Genomic DNA, 12286 nt, shown 5'->3' with positions numbered 1-12286 from the left:
AATATTGTTCTGTTATTTTCAAACGAGTATCTGAGATTTTGGCTTGTATGCTTTGTGGGAACTCTTTTGGACAGAGAAAAAACTCGGTTGTAAATATGATGCGTCTATGAAAACTTAATACAGGAACGTGCATTAGAGATGCAGAACAGCAGTGCAGTGTGCAAAAGCCATCACTATGCAAAGGCACAGTTCTGACATAATCTATCTTGTAAATATTTAACGAGAGCCTAAATTAGAAACATGAATCAATAATATGCTACTGTGTCGGTTTTTATTGTTTATTACTTTATTATTTACTCCCCCCATTATTTGCCCATCATTAATATTGGTTGTGGGTGTGAAAGCGCACATGCCACTGCCGTTTCATCATTAAGTCGAAAGAGAATAGGGCATCGGCTTTTGTTACCAGGAAGTGGGTCGCGTTATTTATATTTCAACACTAGAAGACCGGCGCGAGAGCGCGCGCTGGTGGTAATACGAAACTTATAATATTGGTCTTAGATGAGTCGGGATTGAGGCGCTTTGCCTTAAGATATGTTTTGCCACTAAGGTCGTATGGATACCCTCGATAAATCAACGGAAAGGCATTGACAGAAGTAAGTTGGTGCACCTGACAAACATTGAGGCGCTCTGTCACAGTTCCGGTCACAATTCTGGTCACCGTTTGTTTCCTTGTTTTACAAACCGTATGTAGATGCTTTAAGATGGATAGCTAGATAATATTTACGTGGCAGGGCAGTGCTTTGTGGCTGTCGGGCAGACTCAACGTGAACCGGATAGACAAGTTATTCACGTATGATTTCATGCTTACTCATAATTAGATTTGCACGTTTCCTTTCCCTAAAAATTCTATGATTTATTTATTTTTCATTTTAATATTATTCTCTTTATAAAAAAATAAAAATAAAGAATGACAATAGCTAATTCGATTTGTCCATGGACTGTAATTTCTGTTGCTGTAAAGCTCGCTCCCTGTGCTCACGCTAGGACACGGCTGAACGCCAGGTGGCGTTGTAATGAAGATCCATGAGAAGATTCTTACCCATTACCTGTCCTGCACTACACCTGTTAATAAGGAGGGATACCTGTACAAAAAGGTAAGGACCTGGCTTTGTCAGTTCACCAAGATATTATTGAATTAATCTTGAATGCTGTTTTAAAAAGCGGAATCTATCTAACTTAACTTTGTTATATTTCAAAAAAGGTTTTTTTAAACAGTAAAATGCACTGGTTACTGGTGACTGCTGTAACTACTTGTAACAAAGAGTTTCGATTGAAACTGCCAAGGCTGTCAAATTTCTTTTCTACGTGGATGCTTGGGAAAGTGAACTACATTGTATCTGACACATCTGATCCTCTTCATGATACATTTCAGACTTTACCTTCAGGATCCTTGTATAGAGTCTCTTTAGCAAGAACAGATACTGCTGTAAAACAAATTTCCCCCAAGGGTGACAATAAATGGTTAAAGTAGAAATGATGGTGGCAAGCAGGACTAGCCTATATGATTTGATTAGGAAATAATTATTGTAAAATATCTCTAATAATAATATTGTTCAAATGCCAATATTTCTGAACAGACTAAAAAGAAACCACCTCCCTATCTGTAAATGGTAGGCTACCTCTGGAGAAACAAGGCTATTACACTTTTCATTCGATAATAAGACTGATAATCAGTCTTCTGTGCATTACAAATATACTGTTTTTCACATCTCCAGCGTTTCTCTGTCCTGTTCACTGTGGAATAATTTTCTCTTTCTTACGAGTTGTAATTGAAAGAATTTCCTCGTCTCCGTGTTTGAACTCTAACCGCCTTTCTTTTCCGCAGAGAGAGAGGAACACAACTTACCTGCGCCGCTGGTTTGTGTTGAAGGGGAATCTGTTGTTTTATCAGGAGCGTCCGGGCGATCGTAACCTGTTGGGTGTGATTGTTCTGGAGGGCTGCATGGTGCAGGCATGTGAGACGGACGGTCAGTTCTGTTTCTCTTTGGTGTTCACTGGACCAGGCCTCCGCACTTATAGACTGGCCGCTGATGATCATAACAGCCAGGAGAGCTGGATTGGCGCTCTGTTCTGCGCTAGCCACATCTACCTTTCTATGATTGTCAGAGACCTGGAGAGACGCTACGAAGGTGCGTTTATGTGCTTGTACACTGTATGTTTTGTGTGTCTGTATTGGCTTGAATGCAATCATCTTGTCTGATTATATTTGTTCATGCTCTCAATAAAACAGAAGCTAGAAGGGACAAAGGCCTCTGTGATTCCATCCAGACCTCTGCAGTGACTTCTACACCCAATAAGATAATGGCTTCCTGGAATACGGGACAACCCTATTTCGTACACGGGACTTCCATAGTGCCCAGAGATGGGCGGAGCTACAGCGCCAGTTCAGTACCCCCTCCATCTATGCCGAACAGACCCATCAGCTATAGTCTTCATGCCCCTCCCATTCAATTAAAAACTACCAGTAAGCGATCTCCAAAGCTCTGGCCCAAGAGAAATGCCCACGTCACCCCCTTAAACGGTCCGGCACCATCTTACGGGGAGTGGCCAGCTGTGGGCTTTGATCCTTTAGAAGAATTTAGTAAACTGCATGAGTACTATGGAAATGAGATAAAGCAACTAAGAGCCGACTGGCTGAAGAAGAAGCGTGAGGAAGTGGGATGCGTTGAGGAGGATCTCATTGATCTTGGCTAGAGTGACCTCTGGTGGTTTGAGCATATGCATATTCATATGAATGTGTTTATGTTGTCATCAAAATAGTAAATCCTGTTCTAAAACAATGGATTAATGAATGTATTGTGGATTCAGGAAATGTATTACTGTACTAGCAGAATCCTGCTCTCTGCTTAATTTTATGAAGATTAGCACTGACTTCTAATCTTGATGGCATTTCTGGTAAAAGGTTTCTCATTTCCTCTTTGTGGTCAGCCTATACGTCTCAGTACCCTGTACGTATCAGTTCCTTCTTGCTTGAACTGTCATAAAACAGACCCGTACCAGAAGTCGTTTTACACCCAGCATTTATCTGCGGACATAATTGCAAAAATTCATATTGCATTCAAAGCAATTCAATTGAGTTCAGATGTCATGCATGTTTAGTGAAGTGATTGAGTATTTGCTTTTTTAAGATTATATGCTACTAATATGATTAATATTTAATTTATTTTTTCATCTTCTGCACTTAGGGAGCCTTAATGAAAATAACTGTGTATGTTAATAGGTCAGAATTATACTCAATAGTCTTTTATCTGACAGAAGGATGTAAATGAACTAATGTGATTTTGTAAAGAATAATTGACTGTTAAATTCTGCCTTACAAAGCCTGTTTCACACAGTTCATGAGGTTTCACAAACAAACTGAAATACACCCCCTGTCTGCTCTTCCTCTTTCTCACAACCTCATTTATCTGGGGATGTAGATGTGCCTTTTTTCTTTTAGTTTTTAATTTACACATCTGGAACAGTCAACCCATTATTTAATAGTAAAAGTTTGTATAGGTGTGACAGTCATATCAGTAAATATTAAAATAAGCTGTACAGTTTGTATGAATTAATATTTTCTGAGATGCAGCTCCTTATAGGGTTACTAGAGGGCACTGCAACTCAACAGTACTACCTACTGTATATTTAGCCATGAGAAAACTGATATTGAGTTATATATAATTATATATAGATGATAGAAGTAAATTTAGACGTTTTATTTAGACATATACACATTTTATATATTTACAGTTTGTATGAACAGCATCCTCCAACACTTTGTCTTTTCGTGTTATATTTATTTTGATGATAATTTGTTGACAGATTAATTTAATGCAATGTTTTTATTAAGTATTAATCCTCTGATGTACATTATAATAAATTCTGATAAATAAGTTTTGTTTAAACATTTTGTGTGTATTTCAACACGTCATATTGCACAGCAGCAATAAGGATTTTTTTTTACATCAGTGGTGGTTTGGTTCGAGTAAACATTTTATTGTACTTTATTTAACTTTTATTGTGAACATTTATTGTTTTATTATATCAATCAAATTATAATATAAGTCCCAAAAATATTTTTAAGATCTTAATTTTAAGTTCTACTATATTTAGTATCAGTAATACAAACATTCAGTATAGGCAGATATTGTGGTTGATCTAATGATTAATAAATTCACAACTGTTTATGAAGATTTATGGAGATTCTCTAGCATGCATTAGAGCTCTGAGAACAAAACAAAATTGTCAACACCTTCAGTGTTGGATGCAACATGAAGATCCTCATTTCAACTATAACCTCTGCACACTGCAGACCTGAGGTATGTCAAACCCCTATAGCGACGCCGTGGCCTTTTTCACCTCATCCGGATTCCAGTCATCTCTGCTATGATAAACAGCTTTGAAGAAACATATCAGAGATCCCGTTACACATACTGTATGTATAGACATGTACTCTTTGACAGGCTATAAACAAAACAAAGATGAGTAACTCAGTGGCCTAAAGGGCAGCCTGAAGATACTAAATCACAGATGTATACACAGATCAGTCATGAATCGAACATACTTGGAAGAGGCCTAAACTGAAGACCTAAATCTTTTTTAAGGAAATCATTCCACTATGACATAAAATATCTCAAAACAAGGCTTACACATCCTCTGACCCAGAAACCTCCTTCCCTCACTGTCGCTCTCTCTCTCTCTCTCTCTCTCTCTCTCTCTCTCACACACACACACACACACTTCGAAAGCGGTTCCACCATATATAGTTAGATTAGGGGTGTGTTAAGCATATACCATATCTAATTTGAGAACGTCTAATCATTAAGCTGCATCAATGATTGCAAGAGTTATCAATGTTACTTCAAACCCAATTACTAATGAATACAATATATACAGTTATTTACAGGAAATGCAGGGGAAAAAAATGCTTTGTGTATATGCATGCATTTCCTTTTCAAGATCATTATTAATTAACAATATTATCCATTTAAAATTATTTATATATATTTAAGCTAATTGGTAATCAATAGTAAAACATTTGATCAAATAGACAGGATACAGAGATGCACTACTTGCATGACTTTCTGATTTTAAAACTCTTAAAATTCACTTCTTAGAAATGCTGCAGAAATAATTACAGCTGAGCTATTCTATAAGAAAAGATTGCTGAAATCGAACAATGAAAGATCTAGGTAAGAGCTAGATACGGGGACAAAACAATTAAATGACAGACTCGCAAGATATCAAGTGAACCTAAAAGAGGAAAGGAACGCACAACAAACGGTGGGGTTTCTAGAAGAGGACGAGGAAATGACTGATGGATTAAACAGAGAAGAAAAGGCAAGCACAAGGAGCAGACAAGTCTGTTGAGCTATTTTGGTCGCTCTCAGCTGTCCATTTCCCCCGCCTTCCCAAAAGAACCTGTTTTAAGCCTTTCTTCATGTGTCCCCTAGTGTGACCCCTCACTAGACAGCATTGTGCTGATCATCTCAAACTAAAAGAAAAGAGGATAATTACATGTCCATACACAGAGCAGCGTCCCATGTGCCATCACAAATTGCACCTCACAGTGACTAAAGTGACCAAGCGAGGTCAAAGACCGCCAAGGAGAGAGAGGGCTGAATATAGGCATGGCCATGTGGCAGGGTGAGGCGGGGGGACTTGGGCCCAAATCTCATGGCATCGCTATACTAGGAAAGGCATTAAAACCCTATTTTCAATTAGGGCTGACTTGAAAAGAGGCGATGGCAAGGGTTATGATATGAAGCCAGAACAGCCTCTTATATATATCAGATGAGGGCGTGTATACAAGATATTCATTGGCTCAGAAATATCTTAGGATTTAAATCAATCAGTATATATTATTGCACCCTCCCCGCTCCCATCACAAACAAAATTTCCTGTAATAGTGTCAGAATATTCTACTGAAAACACAATATTGACCCACCGCTAATCTAAACATAGGGGTGTGAGTCGTGTCCTCCTCAAGTGTCTATGGTTACAGCTCATTCATTTCAAACTGAGTTATGTGATTGTGCGAAGCTCAAACAGTCCCTTACGTCTCCATGTCCTTATTAGTCTACATGAGACACGCAGACTGCTGCCATTAGTATCAGATTCATCCCATTCCAAGACTCCAATAGCTATTTCTAAGCACTGTAAGATGATAGTGCATCCCACCCTGTGTTCCTTCATCACTTTCCCCCTACCTCATCTCTCTCCCCTTTCATAGTTTCCCTCTTTCTGTCTGCTATTTCCCAAGCCACACTTAAGGTTGGATCTATAATTAGCAAGGGGCCTTCAGCAGTATATAAGCCTCTCGAGAACATGTCACTACGCGGCTTCAGTCTTCACTTCTTGAGCTTCTTAGACCTTACACCGTCCCAGCATGGTGAGTAACCTGTGCCTTAGCTGTTACCTGGCCACACCATCAAGGTGGACACATAGGAACCAAGGACATAATGCCTCACTCTCAGCAGGGTCACATGGAGGAGAGCTCGCTTATTGAATCAGCGTGGATAATAATTGAACTGTGGACTTACAATACCTTTAAGAGGATTTTTTTTTCTGAACCTTGCGTTACTGGAACCAGGAAGTTAGTGCTAAATCTGCAAAACTAAGTGGTTTTGCTTTCACTTTCCATAACATGCAGTTTTTTGTAATCTATTAAAAACTGTGAGTGGATAAAGATTATATGTTTGTTTAAAGAAAGTTGTAAGTTTCACTAGAAAGCATAATGCTACAAATGTAAAGGTACTTTGGTTAAAATGCAATACAAAATCCAATCCAACAGTTTCCAGTAGCTGACTATAATGATGCAGTTGAAGCTACACAAATACTGAATACAGTGTCAATAATCATTGTAGAACGACTTATGCAGAGATATTTTTTTAGATGCATATCACTCACACATATAAATGTGTCTTTCGTTAGCTGTTCATACTGTTTTATTATCAATAAATGTGTTAAAGTGTCTAACAAATCAGAGCCTGGTGTATCTAAGCTCTGTGTGGCACTGCTATGCGAGTGTCTAATTTTCTGATTTTCAAATGATGTAGATATGTATTAGTCAACACACAGAACATTAGCACTACATCTATTCTATGTGCATGCAAAGCTGTGTTAAATGCTAAAAACGTTATTTATTTGCATATGTAGGCACCCAAGAAGGCTAAGAGGAGGGCAGGAGGAGGAGAGGGTTCCTCCAACGTCTTCTCCATGTTTGAGCAGAGCCAGATTCAGGAGTACAAAGAGGTAAATATTTTTTCAGATCTTCTTGTCAATACAACAAGCACGCTAATTCAACCAAGACATCATAATTTGAGATCATTATATGTTGAAGTTGCATTTTTTCACTTTATTGTGGATTATCAAAGTCTAATGAGTTGGATAGGGGGTTTTGTTAGCATAAATCAGTTCAATGCAATACATTTGTGTTTTGTCACAGAGGCTGCTTTAGAACTGGCCTTTTGATGCTAATAAGATCAAATCCTGTTATCAGGAAGGTATTATAATTATAATTTTAATACCCACAAAGAGATAGGTCGAACCATGTCTATATTAAGGTTTGTACAGTATAGCAACTGGACTGAGTCAACAGATCATCTTAATCTAGTTCATTTTTGTCTTGCCTGCTAAAAAAATAGCAGGCTCTCCACTGCCCTCCAATCTGTCAGACACTCCTGTTCTGGTCCCAATGGGACAGCAGCTGAAGATCACAGTGCATGCCAGAGAGGCAGAAAGAAAGAAAATAATAATGTGAAATAATGTAGAAGCTTGCTCTCTGAGCAAGTGAACGACGCCTCGTTGTGCCATCCCAAAGAGGCACGAAATCATTCTCACAGACCTTTTCCTGGACTGTTCCCAGCTGGTGGAACAACCTGCCTATCTCAATTCGAGCAGCTGAGTCTTTAGCCATTTTCAAAAAAACGTCTAAAGATACATCTTTTTCATAAGCACTTTACCAATTAATACTAGCACTTACCTATTGTATTTGTCTTTTTTCTTAAAAAAGAAAACCTTGCAATGTGTACTATGCAAGACTGAGACTTGCTACAGCACTTGTTGGTCTGATTGCTTCTATTGTTCTCTTCATTTGTAAGTCGCTTTGGATAAAAGCGTCTGCTAAATGATTAAATGCGAAATATTGAACAAGATAAAATAGAAAAAGATTAATGGATAAAAGTAACCAATAACAGGCCTCTATCTTGAACTCAAAGAAAAGTGTAATGGTGTTAATGAGGTTCGTGTTTTAGGGCGCTTGAAGTGGTTGAAGGGGGGGGGGGGGGGGGGGAGCAGAATGTGAGCCCAGAGATTACATATAAATAAAATAAAAACCTGGAGGAAATTAACAGATGTTGTCCCTAGTTATGATTCTTAAACATCATGATTCATCTGAATTAGCATGATTATATCAAACACGTAAGTAAGAGTATGTGCACACATGCTAAGAGCTGGAATTAGCATCCGGCTAGTGTGCGACAGAGCTAAGTAAGGATATGAAATGGTTTGAGTAGTTTATTAGTAACTGATACAGCCTTCTCAAGTGCCTCTTCAGGAATGTCTGACATTATAGTTGGGATTGACTTAACACGTCTCCCAGATGGAAAGAAGGATCAGTAAGGGTCTATGTGGGGGCTGGGTGGGAGCAGCAGCTGCTGTCAAGTATTCATGCCCTCTTGAGTTTCATGTGTGGATGAGAAGGACATTTTACTACTGTCAGGCAAGAAAGACAAAATATTTCCTCATACGACTCTTTAGTCTTTGGTTTGCAACTGTCAGCAGCCTCCTTTTCCATCACCACCCCTTACTCCTGTAACAATGTTCTCGTCTTTTTCTGTCCTGCACACATAGGCTTTCACAATCATTGACCAGAACAGAGACGGCATCATCAGCAAAGATGACCTTAGGGACGTGTTGGCCTCAATGGGTACGTTTATGTTTTGTGTCAGTTGTGTACTTTGTAAATACATCCATGAATCTGTGCTGACCGTCCTCGTCTGTCTCTGTAGGTCAGTTGAACGTGAAGAATGAGGAGCTGGAGGCTATGATCAAGGAAGCCAGTGGCCCAATCAACTTCACCGTTTTCCTTACCATGTTCGGAGAGAAGCTGAAGGGTATGCAAAAGTCCTTTTTTCTTTCCATCTTCCCTGGTTTTCCAATCATTCAGTTAGAGTAATTATCTCTCCGTGTCTCTGAAAGGTGCTGACCCCGAAGACGTCATTGTGTCTGCCTTCAAGGTGCTGGACCCAGAGGCCACTGGCACTATCAAGAAGGAATTGTGAGTCTATATTCACTGACATTTTATTCTAATGTGAAAAAAAAGAACGTTTCCATATCTGACTGCTACTCTTTCTCTTTCATTCCAGCCTTGAGGAGCTTCTGACCACTCAGTGCGACAGGTTCTCTGCTGAGGAGGTGAGATCAGATGTTGCTCTCTAGAAGTTTAAATTCAGCATGAAAAGAAAATTTGAATATCTTATTTTTTAAAGTTCTTTTTTAACTCTGATGACATACGTAGGTCCCATCCTACAATTCTTTCTTTTTTGACAATCTGTTTCAATTGTATGTACGTCACAATATGGGAAAAAATATTATCTGTTGCTACTTGTTTCTAAAAGCAGTTTATTGTTTGTTTAATCCAAGTTTTTGTCTTCCTCCTTTAGATGAAGAATCTGTTTGCCGCCTTCCCCCCAGATGTGGCTGGCAATGTTGACTACAAGAACATCTGCTACGTCATCACACACGGAGAGGAGAAGGAGGAGTAAACGGCTGTGGAGACAAGACAGAAAATGAAGAGATGAACGTGTATCCCTCACTGCTTTACTCTCCCGGGCTGTTCTTTGTCCTCCTTCTCTTACTTTGTGTTTCTTCCTCCCTTTCTTCCTTTCCATCATCTTTGTTACTTTCAAGCACTTATTCTCTCCATCTCTCCAAAGACTTGTCTCACAGAGACTGAATTGGGAGGGTGGAGAGGCTCATGACCACAGTGTCTGTCAAGTGGGGACATGAGATTGTTGTCAATAAAATGAACATCATTTCTATATCTCTCACATACTCTCTCTTTCTCTCTGTTTCTCACTCATTACCTATGACCACCTCTCTTTCATTACAATCAAGCATGCATGAAAGTTGCTGCATCTTATGCTGCTGTCTGGAGGGTTGAAATGAAGGCATCTATAGCTTTGGGCCGAAATACCATTCTAGATAAATGTGGAAGATAGCTCCCTCTGGGGGGAAATGAAGCAAGTTGAAGTGATCTCGCTCTATAATAGAGTAACCAATCATCATTCTCGTTTCTTCCCCTGATGGTTGACTAAAACGAAAGAGAAAATTAGGGTTTTGAACCAAGAGAGTTGGGCCTCCTAAAAGTGTTGCCGAGCTTATCACGGAGGGAGGGAGCGAGAGAGACAGACCGTCCAAGGAAGAGAGGAGAGCGGGGACTGAAAGAAAACATATCCTCTTCACTCCCCCTCTCCCCTCCTCTTCACTATTTCTCTGTCAGTGTATTTTTTTTTTATCTACCCTTTTGCTTTCTGCATCTGGGCCTGCTTTGCTCTGTCAGAAACTCTTCTGTAAACAATAAAAGACACAAACTGTGAATAAAACATCTTTTTGTACTGCTATGTCTGCTGGCTGTGTGTGATAGGTGGGATGAAACTAGACAAGTCTGTTTTAGGTGCAATAACAGAGCATAAAGATGAAAGTGTAAGGTAGGGAAGACCGCAGGATTATGATGCAGTAAATCGCAAGGGATGACAAGCAGTATGTGAACAGCGCCACCTGCTGGTAGTACAACGCCAATGATAAAAGAGTTGCTCCGTCACATTCTCCTCCACATAAATCTGAAAGGTTTTAAATGTTTTAAGCATTAAGTGCCCATTTTCAAATTTGTACTACCGAAAAAAGGCAGAAAACCGCTTCTTGCTGAAGAGCACTATTTGGTTTAAAACTGTGAATGCCCAATTGAACATTTAATCCATAACAAAACTGGATTTTAATGTTTTTTTGTTTAAATGGCTGAAATAAGACTGTAGTGAACACAATCTAAAGACACTTTTACGTTTTATTCTGCGACATAAAAATATGTGAGGGTAGGTAGGCTATAGGGGGCGATTTCGGATTCAGCCTACGGCTGTTCAATTCCTTTTCGATTCATTGTTTTACTAAAGAAAGATTGAACGAACTTGTTCAACTAATCTCTTCGTGACCACAGTATGAAGGTAGTAGAAAGTAGCCTGGCATTTGCATTTTTTTACTATATGCAGGGGCTGCATAGATTCTCGGTGCCTGTTCTTTCAAAAATGGGTTTGTAATCGATTCTTTTTGGAATCTTTATCTCTTACTTACCCTTAAAGGGATAGTTCACCCAAACACGAAATGTTGATGTTTATCTGCTTACCCCCAGGGCATCCAAGAGGTATCTTTGTTTCTTCAGTAGAACTTCCGGCGAATAAGGTCAAAATACTGGGGCGATCAAAGATATATATACGTAGATCCCTCATTCGACCGATCACGCCGGTATTTGCATGTATTTTGACTTTATTCGCCGGCACTGGGGACGGCTGATGCAGAGCCATAAAAAAAAATGAAATACATTTTTAAATATGGATATTTTTCTTACATAAACGCATCGATTCGCTTCAGAAGGTCTTTATTAACACCCCGGAGCCGCGTGGAGCACATTATTTGACGGACAGATGCATTTTTTAATGGACTTCAAAAACAGAGCAACTGCTATTATAAAGCTTTGGTTAGCCAGAACATTTTTTTTTTATATAACTCAGATTTTATTTGTCTGAAAGAAGAATGTCATATACTCCTCGGATGACTTGAGGGTGAGTAAATCATGGGCTAATTATCATTTTTGGGTGAACTATCCCTTTAATTGACCGATATCTCCTCCTCCTACAAAAAGGATTAAGAAGTTAAAAAATTAAAGTTTTGAATGACATAAGGGTAAGAAAATGATAATAGAATATTAATAACTTTGCAAACAGTAAAAAATAGATAAAACACTATCAAGAAGTAAATATAGCTGCAAGCAGCAATACCGGGGCCAAGCGCAAAGAAGAAGACAAGACATGCCAAAATGGCTGGCAGTGTCAGATCAACTGGAGCAATGAGCAATTAATCACGTTTTAAGATGATTTTAAGCAAAAGGCTGAAAATGCATTGTAGTCTGAGAGTGTCAGACCAACTGCAACAATTAACAATTATACAGTTTAACAAGATTAGGCAAAATGGCTGAAATATCATATATTGAGTCACTGATAATGTAAGTTAATGGTTTATCACTTTT

At 38.9% G+C, this 12286-nt stretch overlaps 2 protein-coding genes across 4 annotated transcripts; both read left to right on the top strand.

Annotated features, from left to right (window-relative positions):
* Positions 1–414: 414 nt before the first annotated feature.
* pheta2 (PH domain containing endocytic trafficking adaptor 2) lies at positions 415–4174 on the top strand. Of its 3 annotated transcripts, none has more exons than XM_079841737.1 (4): positions 415–596; positions 988–1097; positions 1829–2132; positions 2234–4174. In XM_079841737.1, the coding sequence occupies exons 2-4, from the start codon at positions 1017–1019 to the stop codon at positions 2695–2697; spliced, it is 849 nt and encodes a 282-aa protein (XP_079697863.1). In that variant the 5' UTR covers positions 415–596; positions 988–1016; the 3' UTR covers positions 2698–4174. The 3 variants fall into 3 exon arrangements, with proteins under 3 accessions (XP_079697863.1, XP_079697864.1, XP_079697865.1); XM_079841738.1 differs by having other exon boundaries at positions 965–1097; XM_079841739.1 differs by lacking the exon at positions 415–596 and adding an exon at positions 636–793.
* Positions 4175–6158: 1984 nt separating this feature from the next.
* mylpfa (myosin light chain, phosphorylatable, fast skeletal muscle a) lies at positions 6159–11032 on the top strand. Its single transcript, XM_079819576.1, has 7 exons — positions 6159–6376; positions 7144–7239; positions 8839–8914; positions 8997–9101; positions 9187–9265; positions 9354–9402; positions 9651–11032. The coding sequence occupies exons 1-7, from the start codon at positions 6374–6376 to the stop codon at positions 9750–9752; spliced, it is 510 nt and encodes a 169-aa protein (XP_079675702.1). The 5' UTR covers positions 6159–6373; the 3' UTR covers positions 9753–11032.
* Positions 11033–12286: the final 1254 nt, after the last annotated feature.

Source organism: Gobio gobio (assembly GCF_949357685.1).
Source record: "Gobio gobio genome assembly, chromosome: 1".
Lineage (NCBI taxonomy): Eukaryota > Metazoa > Chordata > Actinopteri > Cypriniformes > Gobionidae > Gobio > Gobio gobio.
The sequence above is the reverse complement of the archived record's forward strand: the minus strand, read 5'-3'. Positions and strand labels throughout refer to the sequence as shown.